Consider the following 16,466-nt stretch of genomic DNA (forward strand, 5'->3'; position numbering starts at 1 on the left):
GTTTTTCATACAGATTAATTGTTGTCCCATCAACAGCTAGAATCCCATTCTGCCACTCAGGGCAAACTGTCTTCCCAACAAAATCCCAAGCAAGCTGGAAATCCTGTGAATCAGGTGGAGGAAAGCCCATGAATGCATCATGCTGATCAAGCAGGGCAACCATTACACAATTAGTGCAATTAACAACTGATCCAACACTAACACCCACCCATTGAGCCACATCCTCCAGAGATATGGCGTTACTGTAGTGGCCAGCACAGTTAAGAAAAATAGCAAGTTGTATAGCAATGGGAAGCTGAGAGTTGTGTGAGTTGTTGTGAAAAATGGGATGGTCAGAGATTAGATCCAGGATGTCATCAAAGATTTCTGGGTCGATGCGTAATTTTTGCCGAAATAAGTGAGGATGGTGTTCCTCAAAATGAACAAGAAGGTGCAGCTGTGGGGCTCATAGGGGAGGTTCATCAGGCCTGTAGAGTACACGTGCTCTTTCTACCTCGTCCCAGAGAGCCTCAATGGAGTCTCGAATCCTGGTCATAATGGGCAGTAAGATGATCAGCTTCATCTCCAGATGAGTCAGAGTCCGAAAAGTCACTATTTGAGTCATCAGAGAAGAATGGGGAAAGAGGCGAAGGAGGGGTAATCACAATGTTCATGAAAGAGTCGCTGAGATCTGATTTCAAATCTGAAGAGCTTGAGATGGAGTTCATAGATTCGTCATCTTGTACCAAGGCATGCTGATATGCAGCCCTAGCTAGTGAGAGTGCAGCCTGGTCAATTTCATGCAACATATCTGTCCGCCTGGATGGACGAGGCATGGTGAAGGTCGAGGGGGATCAATTCCCCTATCTCCCGCTGCACATGTAACTGATTACGATGTAAATTAGGGCGGAGATTGAATTTCCAGGTTGTTCCAGACCTTTTGTTTCATCCCTCAAATGACCGTGGTAGGCATCCTTGAAGACTCAGATCTCACCCTGGCACCTCACATGCAACACCGACTACAAATTCAGGAAGCTGTCGATGGATATGGACACAAGGTGTGTACACCTCTGGCACCTTACCACCCTTTGCCCTAATCATCACCCCACAGCCTTATCAGGCTGCCGGTGCAATCTTTTAACGGATCTCAGCCGGGCTTAACTGCTCAGTGCCTTTCCCCCAGTACCCTCACTTTGACTCTACTTCACCCAACACCACCTTGTCACAACCCAGATCAGATCACACATCAAAACTATTTTCACTTGTACATCCAGCAGGGAGCACTCGTTCAAGTTCAAGGAATGTTCAGTCCTCTTCTAGCGCTCAGTACAGTGGCCATGTCACTGGTGCTCAGCCCACTCCCCCAGCGCTCAGTCCTCTCCTAGCGCTCAGTACAGCGGCCATGTTGCTGGTGCTCAGCCCGCTCCCCCAGTGCTCAGTCTTCTTCTGGCGCTCAGTATGTCAGTCCTCTTCTGGCGCTAAGTACAGCGGCTATGTTGCTGGTGCTCAGCTTGCTCAGCAGTATGACACCCAGCGCCTCCAGCTTGGGTGTTCCCCTGGCGCTCAACCCCCAGCCCCCTCAAATTGACATTCTTCTTACTCATCCTTGCATGCTCCACCCCCTCCCCACTTTCACTTTGCACTTCCCCACTCCTTTCATTTGAGGACTCCTTATCACTTTGCTAGACTTCTTTTTTTCCGGCATTTCTTTTGATTTAGTGGGTTCAGGTATGGACATCAGGAAAACCACCGGTTCCTTTTCTAACTTAATTTGTCACTTAATGACATGAAAAGTACCATCAAGTCATTGAGTGAAAAAGTGTGAACCACTTAATTAAGCCCACTCCATCTCTGAATTTTCGCTTATTTCACACTTATTTCACTTAAAAAACCAGATAAAGCGGCACAAGCCTTTCATAAAAAAGGGGGCATACACGAAAAAGCATAAAATTAAGGAGACTCTCTAATATAAAAAGTCGAGAGCCAGCTGGGGGTACAGGAAAAACGGCGGACATGTGGGGGAAAAAACGGCGGCAAAAATGATGATACAACAGCGGGATTCCACCAGCAGTGTAGAAGAGACAACATCCTACAATGATGAATGTCAGTTGGATGAAACCGGAATGACAAGTACTTACAAAGCATAGCACGCTCATCGTCCTGACTCATCATCGTTAAGCAAGTCCTGCGGTGATTTGATGGCGTCGTTTAAGGCAGTACAAGCATGCGCCATCTGTACTGTGGTCTCTACATACCCAGCAGGCTTGCTTGAGATAGATTTGATGAATGATGTGGTGACTTTGGCCCAGCGAGCCGCTGAAAACAAAAACAGGGCATTGGTCATCTTCCTGGTGACCTTGTTGAGGACTTTCGGTAGTTTGATGACAAGTTTGCCTCTCGCACTGGACGCCAAGATATCTTTGGCTTTCAAATTCTTGTTTGCGAACATTCCCAGGGCGCAGCTCGATCTAAAAAAACAATAAATGTGCATTGAACCATCGTAAAATCAAACTTACAGCTGCAGCACAGATAGCAATAACGCCTGACATCTTGGTGGTGCCTGTCGCAAGTGCATGTGTGTCGAGGTCAGGAACCTCAACATACCCACTGATGGTGTTAAGATGTGCTGTGCCCAACAGCTGTAATATGAAGGGAGAACAGTATGTTGTGAGGGGACTTGGCTTGTCAGGGTCCTCGAATAGGAATGCATAGTCTGCGAGAAGGTAAGCGGCAAGTTGAACAGAATTGGAGTCAGAGTTTCGTGACAAAAAGTCCACAATAATGACCAGGCCCATCGAGCCGAAGTTGCTGCGCCATTCAGAAATTCGCTGCACAGTCTAATTATGAGTACAGTCAGTAAAGCTCGATATAAAATAGTGAACTTATGAGGGAATGAATCACACCACCATGAACAATAGTGATGTTGAGCTCCTTGTATACTGCATTAAAAATTAGCTGCGCATGAAGGAGAAGAATATTGTCTGGGATAGTCCAGAGGTCTTCATAACTTCCGGCCCATAACATGATGGTAGGAAGATATTTCTTTGCCCAGCATTGATCTACCTGCATCATGGCAGGTAAATCAATGTTATGATATGTGCTACGAGGTTTCATGTTCTCTGGTACAGTGTCCACGTTGAGCTGGTGTTTGATGGCAGGAGTGCCATGGGCACATGCAGCGGGTGCCCCGACCTTGATTTTTTTGGGAGCAGGTGGTTTGCTGTCAGCTGTTAGGTACTGTGCCAGCTCAAGAGGCAGAGGGGTCGGGGCTTGGCTTCAGCTCTTGCGCTGCGCCCTTAGCCAAGTACATGCCCTGAATTTGGAGCGGGTCTGACATTGTCTGACGATAGGACGAATGGACCGCTTTGATCCACTTTGAGTGTCAGGGAGTAAGAGCTGCTAGCGGTGGGCTGACTAGGAGCAGAGCGGAGAAGATGGGGGTTGGTGCGGAGGGTGGATAGGAGCAGGGGGGATGTTTGGCAGAGGCAAAGAAGGCGGGGGATGATGCAGAGGGGCAAGGGAGAATATTGGATAGGGGCGGAGTATATGGAAGAGACTTAGAGCACGGCTCTAAGTCGGAGCAGAGGGATCGGAGGGTCAGAGGTGACGACAAGTTGAAACTTGTGTCCAGAGGAGGCAAGGTCCTACTGAGAATTCTCACAAGTAGTAACTGCGAGAAGACAAGTAATATTAAGACTAAGGGAAAATATCTAAGTACATGATATGTTATATACTTCTATGTATGAGGCAGTGACCAGGATAACTATGTAGTAAAGCTATGTACCAAGGATATCATTTGTAAGTACTTTACATAGGAAAGACATAAGTCAGGGGTGGATATCAATATGTACGCGTTGGATCAGTGATTGAGCGGTAATAGGAATTACCGGTGATCCGGAAGTAAGAGTCTATGTACCGAAGGGGAAAGTATATGTCTAAAAGGGGAAAGGGGTCCAGTTGAATGGAGAGGTTTATGGAAGGGGACCGGTTGAGTGGTTGAGTGGAAGCGTAGGGCAGAATGTGGACTTGTGATAGGACGGAGCGGAGGATGAATGGGGCGGAGGGGTCGGAAAGTGGAGCGGATATTAGTATCGGAGCGGTCGAATCAGGTATATGACATCAGCGACAGAAGTCACAACCGATACCGATGTCTGTATGAGTGTCAGAGTGAGTGTGATTATATTCAGTGTCCTTACTGAAAATGTCATGCGTGGATCTTTCTCCTTCTTCACTACCACTGGAGGCTCAGGCTCAGGCTCAGGCTCGGGCTCGAATGTGTCTTCAAAATTGGGGCCTTCGATATCCATGGACCAGTCAGAAACCATAGACTCCTCATCATCATTTAAGACGTCATCCATGCTAGCTTTCCGCTTGAGGGTCCTGTGATTGTCGATCTGCGTGAATGGAGCCTGAGGCCCCTGTGAGCCCCATTCCTGTTCTTCATCTAAGACGTCATCCATGCTAGCTTTCCGCTTGAGGGTCCTGTGATTGTCAATCTGCGTGAATGGAGCCTGAGGCCCCTGCGAGTACCATTCCTGTTCTGTAAATGAAGTCACAGAATCATCATCCGGCTCATACCCTACCAGAGCATTAGGCTCATCAAAGTCCACGTTATCTTCGAATATCGAGGCCACCTGCAAAGCAAATAATTAGCACGCGGATACCAATGATCAAACAGTAGCTGATCACCTTCAATTTCCCCTTGCCTTGCACAATAGTGGCCTCGCACTCCAACGTATCATCGATATCATCTGCAAAGTCGCCAATGAGGGCTTCTGCAACAGGAACCACAGGCTTGTGAATGGGGACCTGTGCATCCGAAGTTGCTGCAGTGGAGGCAGTGCCTTGTGAGAAAATTGATGTTGGAGGCGCTTGAGTTGAAAATGAAATGCTGGATGTGCGGGACATGGGTTCTGATTTTCCGGGCTTGACACCTGAAATCCAATTGGTCACCCAGCCACCCAATGCGAATTTCTGAGTGGTAGCATTGAAACTGGAAGTGAGATTGAGGAAATACAATGTTGATTCAGTGAGAAGTAACATCAGATGGTGAGAGAAAGGAAGCCTTATGGTGCTGGTGTATCTTTCCCATCAGATACACGTGCCACGTTATTGGCGTTATCAGTGTCACTTTCCAATTTTGATGGTGCTTCGTTGATCTTCTTTTGCATGTTACTGATAGTGTCCTTTATCAGCAGCTTTCTGCCTTTCTTTGTTACCTTCCTCTTTTTTGCTCCTGTGGTTCCATCCTCCATGTTCTCAACAGCCTCCACAGTCTCGACAGCCTCCTGGAGGTCGTTTGCCTCATCAGCCTCCATCATGTTGTCAGTATGATCATCACCACTCCTTACTACAGGTTTAGTCGCCTTACAAGCCCTTGGCTTGGGCCGAACAGGGATCACCTTTTTGTTGAGTAATTCTTCCTGCGCTTTCTCCATCTCATTTTGCATACCAGCTAAGCGCTCCAACCCTTTTTGGACCTGTGCTTCCTGTGCTTCCTGCGCTTCCTTGAGGGTAAGGTTGGCGGTGGCCTTTTGTGCCTTGGTACACCTCTTGATCTTTGCGTCAAGCACTATCTGGCCAGGCCGAGTGGTTGCATTTGATGGACGGGTGCAACGGGGAGCGTTTTGGGTAGACATGACTGAGGAGATGAGTTTATGACTTGGGAAGTTGTCATATACCAGATCCGACCGCTCCAATACTGATATCCACCCCACTTTCCGACCCCCTCCGCCCCATCCATCCTCCGCTCCGCTCTATCACAAAACCCGCATTCCGCCCTACACTTCCACTCAACCACTCAACCGGTCCCCTTCCATAAACCTCTCCATTCAACTGGACCCCTTTCCCCTTTTAGACATATACTTTCCCCTTCAGGTACATAGACTCTTACTTCCGGATCACCGGTAATTCCTATTACCGCCCGATCACTGATCCGACGCGTACATATTGATATCCGCTCCGACTTATGTCTTCACCTATGTAAAGTACTTACAAACTATATCCTTGGTACATAGCTTTACTACATAGTTATCCTGATCACTGCCTCACATAGAAGTATATAACATATCCTGTACTTAGATATTTTTCCTTAGTCTTAATATTACTTGTCTTCTCGCAGTTACACCTTGTGAGAATTCTCAGTAGGACCTTGCCTCCTCTGGACACAAGTTTCAACTTGTCGTCACCTCCGACCCTCCGATCCCCCGCTCCAACTTAGAGCTGAGCTCTAAGTCTTTTCCATATACTCCACCCCTATCCAATATTCTCCCTTGTCCCTCTGCATCATCCCCCTGCCTTCTCCGCCTCTGCCAAACATTCCCACTGCTCCTATCCACCCTCTGCATCAACCCCCGTCTTCTCCACTCCGCTCCTAGTCGGCCCTGCCGCTAGCAGCTCTTACTTTCTGACCCTCAAGCAGACCAAAGTGGTCCATTTGTCCTATCGTCAGACAATGTCGGACCCACTCCAAATTTGGGGCACATACTTGGCTAAGGGCGCAGCGCAAGAGCTGAAGCCAAGCGCCGACCCCTCTGCCTCTCGAGCCAGCACGGTACCTAACAGAAGTTAGATGAAGGGCAAAACTTTTGCTGGAGCGAGAAAGGCGGGCTTGGAAGTTGGAAAAACTCATAAGCTCCCAAACAAGTACCGACTGGTGTACACACACTAATCGGACTTTGTTACACAGTACTGTTGAACTTAGTGTTATCACGTGTTCTCGACCAGCTCTTCAACTTGGCTACCATAGGATGCCCAAGGCTGCTCGCAGGGACCACAGTGCCCTTCAGATTCCATGTGGGTACTTAAAATGTGACCGCTACTTCAAGACTCAGGCAGGGCACAAAAAGCACTGGAATGCTTCACACCCAACATTCATATCAGCTCCTACCACCAGCATCTTGCATACTGCTACAGTCGAAAGACGAGCCCAAAGAACCACACAATGACTTCCTTGCAGGACATGATGACTTCTCCGCAGGCTTATTTGACGTGGGTCAGGCTCTCAATGAGCCTGATAATCTGGACACACAGTTTGTGGGGCCGGGTGATACATTATACCACAACTATCACCCGAAACTAAATGGTACATTTCTTGGTCCTTTTCCAGCTAGTTGCAATTAACACAGGTATTTACACAAGCTCATCCTTGTGATGCGACAGGTCAATTCCTTGAAGACAGGAGCATCCCCAATGCCACCTCCAAGCAAATCGCCTGATGACTGGACTCCATACTGGGATCATGTCGAATTCGAGACTGCCGAATTCCTGTACATGTGCAACCAGATGTCTGCCGGGGACATCAACGTCTTATTGGATCTTTGGGCTGCAACCCTCCTGAAACATAACGACAAGCCGCCGTTTGTGGACTGCCATGATTTACATAAAACCATTAACAGTACACCTGGTGGGTGATGTCAAATGGCAATCTTTCAGGGTCCAGTACACGGGGGAGAAGCCGGAACACAATGTACCACCGTGGATGGGTCAATCTCATGATGTTTGGTATTGAGACCCCCATGAGGTCATTCAGAACATGTTGGCAAACCCAGACTATGCCACGGAGATGGACTACCAGCCCTACCGTGAGTTCTCGACTGACAGCAATGAACGCCAATGGCAGGACTTCATGTCCTGCAACTGGGCCTGGAACCAAGCAGTATTTCTCTTTTCTTGTTTTATGTGGCTATACACGCTGACAATCTTTGGTAGGATATTATTTCCAAAGATCCAGATACAACTGGCTCAACCTTTGTTCTGGTTATACTCGGAAGCGAAAAGACGACAGTTTCAGTGGCAACTGGCGCCAACGATTACTATCCGCTGTATGTATAAATCGGGAATGTTCATAATAATGTCTGGCGTGCACATCATGATGCTGTTGCCATCATTGGCTTCCTAGCTATGCCAAAAAGTAATCTTCATCCTACTACTATTGTTCTGTGCTAACTACAGTGGAGCAGCTATGAAGGAGCATGCCTCCTGCCCAAAATATCGGAAATATCGCCAGCAACTCTTTCATTCGTCTATCTCGAAGATTCTTGCGAACCTAAGACCTGGCATGACCAAACCAGAGGTTGTGCACTTTGGTGACGGGCACTATCGGCAGTGTAATCTATGGGCTTGGGCCATATATTGCAGATTATGAAGAGCAGGTTCTATTAGCATGTATAGTGCGCTCTTGGTGTCCAAGGTATGTTCCTAGTAGTAATTGTAATGTACCTTCCGCCTTACCATTGTTAATATACAGGTGTATGTCACACCGCAAAAGTTTGGACTCCAAGTCGTTGTGTCGCAATCGTGACCATACAGAAGCACTCATTGAAGAAGTAACATCTACTGATCTGTGGGACGAGTATGGGATCATAAACGACCTCATCATAAGTCATGCATCTTCTCATAGAACTGCAGTTCATAGTATTTAATTCCTCCTAGCCATTTACAAATGACTTCCCTCGAGCTGATATTCACAAACTTATCGCGCCGGACCTCCTACATCAATTGATCAAGGGGACCTTCAAGGATCATTTAGTTGAGTGGGTTGGAAAATATCTGCACCATGTGCACGGAAAGAAAGGAGCAGAGAAAATCCAAGACGATATAGATCGAAGGTACGTCCTTTTGTCTAAATTCGATGTTTCAAAGCTCATGTCATGGAAGAATCGCTGCGGTTGCTTCATTCTCAGGTCTTCGACGTTTTCCACAAGGTCGAGGATTCAAACAATGGACCGGCGATGATTCGAAAGCGCTTATGAAGGTATATTCAACATTATTTCTAGGACATTGTGACTGCCAGACTAACAACAGTTCAGGTTTATCTACCTGCCATTGAAGGTCACGTCCCAACGGATGTGGTCTGCACATTTCGTGCATTTCTTGAATTCTGCTATCTCGTATGGCATAATATCATCATGGAATCCATACTGGTTCAAATCCAGGACGCTCTCAACCGATTCCATCATTACAGGAAGATCTTTGAGTCCATGGGTGTCGTTCTCACATTCTCCCTCCCTCGACAACACTCTTGTTCCCATTACATCCTCCTTATCCGACAGTTTGGCGCACCCAATGGTCTTTGTTCCTCGATCACCAAGACAAAGCACATTAAAGCCGTAAAGGAACCATGGAGGTGCTCGAGTCGCTACAAAGCCCTTGGTCAAATGCTGGTGACAAACCAGTGCCTTGATAAACTTGCAGCCTCATGTGTTGATTTCAAGAGCCGCGGGATGCTGAATGGCACCTGTCTGTTGGAAACGCTTCGAGCATTAAGTGAGTTTCTTTAGTGCTATCATCTTTATTATTCACTTAAAATATATACTAGAGTGGTTGCAGTTAAATACAGAGCCTAATACTGACCAGCCCGACCAACCCAATGAGAATAGCATTCTGCCACTCCCTGACCTCGACGTCACTATACAGGGCGACAATGAAGAGGGTGAAATTATCGATGGCCCAACACTGGTGCAGGCCCATGTTCAGTTGGCAAAAACACCCCGTAAGCCAGCTCATATTCGACTGCGAAGACCTTATTTTATTTTCAACATTGCGCAGAACGCACACGTGCACGAACTGTACCTGACTTATCTGCAGAACTCACTATCCCCCATCTCTACAACCTCCTCCACCAATTCCTATTCGAACAAGTCAACCCAGATGACCAGCGGTCTCCCTCTGAAGTCCCACTTGCAAGTTGTCCTCGAATCGATGGCAAAATTCAAGTCTTCAACTCCGCGTCTTTGATGTTCTATGCACCTAGCGACCGCAGCAGGATTGGTGGCATGCGCCGGGAGCATATTCATGCTTGTCCTCTTTGGAGAAACAAGGCACCGCAATATGACTGTGTGTTTGTGAACACAGATGCAGGTGTCGAAGGGATGAGGGGGATGGACATAGCATGCGTGATGTGTTTTTTCTCCTTGACGTTTGAAGCAGTTTCATACCCATGTGCTGTGGTGCATTGGTTCAACAAAGCCAATGATGATAGACCCGACGAGGACACTGGGATGTGGATAGTACATGCCCTTAATTTCCGGGGGACAGAGGGGAAGTCCGACGGAAGTCCGGGGAATTCCGGAGGACTTAGTGTCAGTGGAGTTCGGTGGAACTCCGGAAGACTATATGGGGGCAGAGTAAGGCTACTACGGAAGTCCGGAGTAGAAACAGAACAGAGGTTAGACTACCCTAAGGTAGAACCAGAGAAGTAGTCCTAAGGTTTAACCCCTAAGACTCAGAGGTGGACAAGGGGTGAGACTCAAGTCCGGAGATTGCAGGAATGAGCAGAACTAAGATGATATTCAAACTGAGAAGTTCCAGAGTATTACAGGGGTTTATATACTGTGGGTATCATGTAAGTAAATCAGTCAGCAAAGGTAAGAGCTATGTACGAAGCATGTGGAAAGTCTATTACTAAGTATAACGGATCAAAGCAGTGAAGTTGGAAATGAAGTAAGAATGGACGGATCAGTAAGCATAGCGGAATAGGACATACCCGGTAACCGGAGCAATAGCTAATCTAAAAGGAGTTAGGGGTGAGTGCGGAGATGAAGGCGGAGCACCGGGCGGAATAGTAAGATGGAGGACTGGACTTTAATGAAGTAGATTCAGAATTCCAGATCTGGAGGTACGGGATATGACACCTTCATATGATACTGACCATTCTCCATCAGTTGGAATCATTCACATTGATTATATTTATCACGCCGCGCACCTCATCCCAATCTACGGAACACATGCCATCCCACAGAACCTCAAACACTATGACTCCTATGATGCTTTCCGAGCATTCTATATAAACAAGTTTGCAGATCATCATGCATTCAAGATCGCATCTTAGGTAGGACTGTTTGACTCAGACTCAAATAAGTACTCAAAGGCCAACTACAGACACTCTTTTGACGCTGTCACACAGCGGTACTCATTTACCACCTCACAGAAGAATATGATCCGCACAGGTGCGACCTTGTTACGCTTGCCAGATTTGTTTGTGCCCCCTCATCCACCCATGCATCCCCTATGCAGTGGTACCCACCCACCATCCCAAAGAATATGATCCAAACAGGGGCGGCCTTGTTATACTCACCAGATCTGTCCATCCACTCCCCTAATCTACCATGCAGTGGTACCCACCCACCATCCTGAAGAATATGATCTGAACAGGGGTGGCCTTGTTATACTCGCCAGATCTGTCCATCCGCTCCCCTAATCCACCATGCAGTGGTACCCACCCACCATCCCGAAGAATATGATCTGAACAGGGTGGTATCCACCCACATCCCAAAGAATATGATCTGCACCTGTGCGGCCTTGTTACACCCGCCAGATTTGTCCACTGTGCCCTCTATAAGGGATATTGCGCGCCTGCTGTAGTTTGCAGCTCCGAATCTTATGCGCGCCCTGTCTTATTGTCGAGAACGCCCTCAGTCAAGATCACTCTCATCGTCGACTGTCAGACGTTCACATTTTCATATAGCGCTAATTTATACAGCAAGCCGAGTCATTTCACGATGCCTGGCAACACGTTCTAACGTGAAAAGGTAAATCCCCAATTTGTTGTACATGAGATATACCCTCATACCTTGTCCAGTCTGCGGCAGCTCAGAGGATTACGCCGTGCCATGGATACGTTCGAGCAACACTCGATTCCAATGGCTCAAAAACCCTCTTAGCCTCCTCCATAACCCCACCCTCGCTACACCTTGCCCAACCGCCTCATCTGCTCGCACATTTGGCTGATCCTCCACATCTGCTGGCACATCTAGCCTGATCCGCCACAACAGACCACCTTCGCCCTCAGTCCGCGATAGATCTGTGGTTTTGTTGGTGGCAAAAGAGTCAGAATTTGGACCAATATCTATTGAACGTGTCAGTGATCCGCAATCTACGCAACGCGCGGGCCACTGACAGCATCCTGAGGGCCCATCTTAGTCACAATCAAGTTCGCAATGTATAGGTTTATAGGTGAGTGGATGGTCTGAACTTGTACTATTATTCGTACTTGCAACTTGATTATCAGTGTTTCCAAACAATTTCTTTTTTCAGACAACGAGCACCGCCGCTTTCCCATAGTGCGGTCCTTCTGGATCACCACGAACCGCAAGCACGCATACCACTACTAGGAACCCTGCCAATGAATGATCCAGCCAGAACTCAGCACTGACACCCCCCGAAAACAGAACCCAGATGAGGCTCGTGTAGTACTTACTATTAGACTGAATACAACTTGAACTTTTGCCGCTTTTTGAATGGTCACAACTTGTGAATTTGAGCACTCCCTGAATTCACTTTTCTGTAGTACTTATTAGACTGAATACAACTTTTGCCGCTTTTTGAATGGTCGCGACTTGTGAATTGAGCACTCCCTGAATTCACTTTTCAGAAAGTCTATTAAGTGTAAAAAGCGATGTTCTAAGTTTCGTCCCTCAGAAATTAAGTGACATTAAGTAAAATAAGTCAAAAAAGCAGCCGGTGGTTTTCCTGATGGAGTACATTGATTTGCTAGCTATGTTGTCCCTATTCCTATTTGCTACACACCCATTCACTATCAAACACACCCTCGGAACTTTGTACATCAGTAAAACAGCCTTTTCCTTTTCCGGCCTTATGTTCCTTAATGTGCCTTCAAATTCCGTCATGACAAGTTTAGACCAGCTGACTTCTTGCTTTTCGTACTTTGTTTCCTTACTACTGAAAGCAAATTAAGGCAAACAAGTGAAAATGGAGAAAAATCAAATTAAGAAGAATAAGTAGTACAATGTATATATAATCAAGAGTTTAGGACGAGATTCCAAAGGTGTTATTATCAGTATATTTGTCAATGTAGAATTTGCTAAAGGGATCATCAGTCTGGTAATGCCGGTTGACTGCTGGAATCAAGAAACTTGACACCTGAAATTCTAGCGCGATCATGATACTGTGTAGTGGGCAACAATCGAAATTTTACAAGTCCAACATTTGTGCGTGTTTGTTTGTATCATGTGACTTTTGATTTGAAAAGTTTCGAGCGCAGTTTCTCTGCCTTTGCTCTCATTGATGATTGCTTCATGCACTAGCTACTATATATCAAGCTTTCAAGGTGCGCAGTGATTTTTTTAAATTCTAATCTTGTTTATATTTAAACAAAACTATTCTAGGATGATCTCTTGCCTGACTCATTGTCTCGCTTGCTGTTCTCACTCAGTCACTTATTGAGGTGCGAGACCGGCCGTTTCAGACTCATCTTTGCACCCAGACCGGCCATTTCAGACTTGGTCACTCTTGTTCTGGTACTTTGGTCAAATTCTCGTCTGCACGTCATTGAATGTCTCGTTCTGTATGTGTGCTCCTATTCTGTACCTGGCACCTTGCACGATTGTTAAGTTTTTTTCGATTATTTTGATTTTATAACTAAGTCTAAATGTTCGCACCAATCTCTAGACCTGCTGCTATCCTCATCTGCATCCATTCGTTTGCACTCTTTCGCACTTGTTTGCACTTGTTCGGAAATGTTCGCACCAATCTCTAGCCCTCCTGCTATCCTCCTCATCTGCATCCATTCGTTTGCGCCCTTTCGCACTCGTTTGCACTCGTTTGGAAATGTTCGCACCAATCTCTAGCCCTCCTGCTATCCTCATCTGCATCCATTCGTTTGCGTTCATTCGCACTCGTTCAGCTCGCACAATTGGTAAGTTTTTTTCGATTATTTTGATTTTATAACTAAATCCAGATGTTCGTGCCAATCTCTAGCCCTCCCGCTATCCTCCTCATTTACATCCATTCGTTTGCGCTCATTCACACTCATTTGCACTTGTTCACGTACTTGTTCTTGTTTGCGCTCGTTCGGAGTCATTCGCACTTGTTGAAATTGTTCACAATCGTTCATTCTGCTGGTACCTCCACCTGCTCTCTAGCTACATTTACTATGTCAGATCCTAGTATGTTGCCTCCTTGATTCCTGCATTTTTCACTCGGACGGTTCCCCTTCTTTTGCTTTCCCACCTGCTTTTAGTGTACTTGTTATTGAATGAGAAATTGCAAAAAGTAAAACAAGTGAAATAAAAGTAGAAATTCAGACGACGAGTGGCCTTTTTCAACTGGCCATCTACTTATTTTCACCCTTGCTTATTTCTGCTTATTGCATGAGAAAAGTTAAAAATAAGTAAGGTAAGCAACTGTGCGTTTTACTGATGTAGCGCATGCAAGCCTCGCAAATACACAAGTGTCGTTTCTAAGTCCGCCATCATGCCGATGTGTGCCGAGTGTGTTGGTGGCTGATCCTTGTAGCTCTATGGGAGTTCTGTAAGACTCTAGCGAACTTTAGCGAACTTTAGCGAGCGTCCCAAAAACTACTCTGAGTCCCACTAATATGTCGGTGAGTCACTCTACTAATGATATTGACCGTTTCAACGCTGGTGGATACATAATGTGTTGAAACGAGAGACAGGGATGAATGCGAGAGATGAGACATTGGGAGATGATCATGCAGTCATGAGCCATCGCAGCGCAGTACTGGAAACTACTGATAATAATTCCCTGTACTGGCCTTATTGCAGTACTGAAGGTATTGGACGCGACTATTTGGCAATTCTCGTAACAGATGGTGATCTAAGCACTGGCATACACCCGGCTGTCTGCAGACAAACACTGCTCCTCCTGTTGGGTGTCTCGTCTCCCCAACCTCTTCGCATCACGGCCGGCAGGCGCGATCCTTCACAGTTACTGTACGTGGACAAGTCGACGCCCCGGTTTCAAGGCGGCCATTCGCCTGATGCGCTAGCATGTCAACCGAGAACAAGGAGCTGTACAATATCCAGAAAGCACTTACAGTGTAATACGTACATGATGCTGACAATCCGGTATTGTTGTCGAGGTAACTGCCAGCCTATCAGTGACTTCGCTCAATAAAAATGTGTGGGTACGACGCACAAGCAATGTGTGAGCGTGCCGTATGGGGTGGTCCCTTGTAGTTTCACAACATTACCGTTGATTTTTATTGCTGCTGGGCAGTCTATACATGCGTTGGCGCCAGCGAGGAAGCCGAGCAGCGCAAACATGATGGAGTGGGAAGCAAACATGATGAATTTGTGGAAGGAAATGAGGTAAAGCCATAGTAGTAGCAGGCAGGTATTTTATAGGCCGAGACTTCCAGAATGAACGTAAAGGCGTTGCTCGGGATGCCATACTTTAGGCGAAAACATTGAGCCAGAATGCATGATAATCTCTGCAGACTCGAGAAGAACTGTAAACCTCATGAGAAGTTAATGTGGCAAGCACTCAAAGGGAGATGTACGGCACGATGCAGATGTGTGCACGTTCATCGGACGTTGTGAACGACGCTCTCCGTAATATGACCATCCTTGAATCAATGTTTATAGCACTGTTAAAAAGTCGCTCCGTGATTTGGCGGAAATTGTGAAAAAAATGTGGTCATGCAGGGCCGTCTGCGCCGTCCGGACAACTTCATAACTGCAAAACAGAGGCCTGGCTTACCGTTGTGTTGGTAGGGTCTGGCAGGGGTCTTTCCTGGGCTCCGATGTCCTCGTAGACAGGTACATTAGGCATGTTCGTAGCATAGGTTCAGTCATCCATTCACCACCATTATCCTCTGGATGTGTTTCTGGGTCCGAGGCTCTTTCCAGTAGGCACCATTCCACCGTCACGGAAGGAACGAGCAGGATCATAAATAAGCCCGATGTCGACTATGGACGTGCCGGGACTTTCTGCCGAGGATATGGGGCGGCAATGGGTATCAGGCTGAAGATGGCTACCGCTTGAGTGTGGTTACCAAGACCTCGACATAGGATGGATGTCATGGATACCAGGAGGGTTGTATCAGAGCGCCAGAGCAGGCTGATTCCGAGAAGCTCGCGATAAGAAAAACTTCGAGAATATGGAATCCGTAAGATAGACAAATACTTTCTTCATCACTGCATCAAAGCGTGTGGGGAGATTGGACCTGCTTCTCAGGAAACATTCAGCGAACGTGCCATAAAATATACCAGGGTTTGGCGGTCGCTCCAGGATCTCCTTAGTGTCCTAACTTACATAGTTTGACGATTGTCAGTCAGCGGCATGTGTTTAGAGACGCCGGCAACGAAACTCACCAAGTCAAGTGAGGTCACAGGTGAGAGGAATGTCAGAAAAAAATTGATAGTTCATGTTGCATCGACGAGTATAGCTGGGTGATGGGCAATGAACTCATCCAGAGGGTAGTATTAGAAAAAGAAACATCGATGCGCAAATTTCATGTTAATGGTCGTACCTTGTGTTCATCAGTCGTCTTCATGAATACTAGAGTCTCGCCAGACCTCTGCTTTGCTAAGCTCCCCCAGCTATTCTCCGCATAGCTTCGACTACGGTGAGAGCTCGCCAAGTTGACCGGATTGCACCGCTAAATGCTTGTATGGGTGCAGAATTCCAATGGAGACGGATTTGGGAGAGGGGTGGCAGATGAGAAAGACTGAAACCAGTTCCTAGAGTTGCCGAAAGTCAAGATTGAATGCGCGATGAGCAGA

The 16,466-nt window shown here is 46.8% G+C and overlaps 4 protein-coding genes across 4 annotated transcripts; 2 read left to right on the forward strand and 2 right to left on the reverse strand.

Annotated features, from left to right (window-relative positions):
* Nucleotides 1-5,045: 5,045 nt before the first annotated feature.
* Nucleotides 5,046-5,618, reverse strand: EDB91DRAFT_1254261 (uncharacterized protein; the record flags this gene model as incomplete). Its single annotated transcript, XM_041323785.1, has 1 exon — nucleotides 5,046-5,618. One exon carries the CDS (start codon nucleotides 5,616-5,618, stop codon nucleotides 5,046-5,048), a length of 573 nt encoding a protein of 190 aa, XP_041171439.1.
* A 1,216-nt stretch (nucleotides 5,619-6,834) lies between these two features.
* Nucleotides 6,835-10,810, forward strand: EDB91DRAFT_1239630 (uncharacterized protein; the record flags this gene model as incomplete). The annotated part of the gene is made up of 14 exons (XM_041321883.1): nucleotides 6,835-7,010; nucleotides 7,107-7,388; nucleotides 7,414-7,463; nucleotides 7,491-7,636; nucleotides 7,690-7,802; nucleotides 7,933-8,087; nucleotides 8,119-8,170; nucleotides 8,228-8,387; nucleotides 8,413-8,588; nucleotides 8,638-8,734; nucleotides 8,790-9,246; nucleotides 9,299-9,472; nucleotides 9,529-10,035; nucleotides 10,644-10,810. The coding sequence occupies 14 exons, from the start codon at nucleotides 6,835-6,837 to the stop codon at nucleotides 10,808-10,810; spliced, it is 2,712 nt and encodes a 903-aa protein (XP_041171440.1).
* Nucleotides 10,811-13,563: 2,753 nt separating this feature from the next.
* EDB91DRAFT_58568 (uncharacterized protein) lies at nucleotides 13,564-13,935 on the forward strand. The gene has a single exon (XM_041327788.1). The coding sequence runs from the start codon at nucleotides 13,679-13,681 to the stop codon at nucleotides 13,901-13,903; it is 225 nt and encodes a 74-aa protein (XP_041171441.1). The 5' UTR covers nucleotides 13,564-13,678; the 3' UTR covers nucleotides 13,904-13,935.
* A 583-nt stretch (nucleotides 13,936-14,518) lies between these two features.
* EDB91DRAFT_1166062 (uncharacterized protein) lies at nucleotides 14,519-15,319 on the reverse strand. The gene is made up of 4 exons (XM_041319978.1): nucleotides 15,242-15,319; nucleotides 14,878-15,190; nucleotides 14,777-14,825; nucleotides 14,519-14,716 (listed from the first exon to the last, which is right to left on the reverse strand). The coding sequence occupies exons 2-4, from the start codon at nucleotides 15,024-15,026 to the stop codon at nucleotides 14,639-14,641; spliced, it is 276 nt and encodes a 91-aa protein (XP_041171442.1). The 5' UTR covers nucleotides 15,027-15,190; nucleotides 15,242-15,319; the 3' UTR covers nucleotides 14,519-14,638.
* Nucleotides 15,320-16,466: the final 1,147 nt, after the last annotated feature.

Source organism: Suillus paluster (assembly GCF_016628075.1).
Source record: "Suillus paluster strain FC165 chromosome Unknown EDB91scaffold_103, whole genome shotgun sequence".
Classification (NCBI taxonomy): Eukaryota; Fungi; Basidiomycota; class Agaricomycetes; order Boletales; family Suillaceae; genus Suillus; species Suillus paluster.

Bases quoted from the DNA above. Each gene is read 5' to 3' on its own strand.
- EDB91DRAFT_58568 (XM_041327788.1), top strand. From the start codon at position 13,679: ATGTTCGTGCCAATCTCTAGCCCTCCCGCTATCCTCCTCATTTACATC.
- EDB91DRAFT_1166062 (XM_041319978.1), bottom strand. From the start codon at position 15,026: ATGTTTGCTTCCCACTCCATCATGTTTGCGCTGCTCGGCTTCCTCGCT. The intron at 14,826-14,877 runs GTGCGTCGTACC...ATAGGCTGGCAG, and splicing joins GGCACGCTCACACATTGCTT to TTACCTCGACAACAATACCG. The intron at 14,717-14,776 runs GTAAGTGCTTTC...CTAGCGCATCAG, and splicing joins CATCATGTACGTATTACACT to GCGAATGGCCGCCTTGAAAC.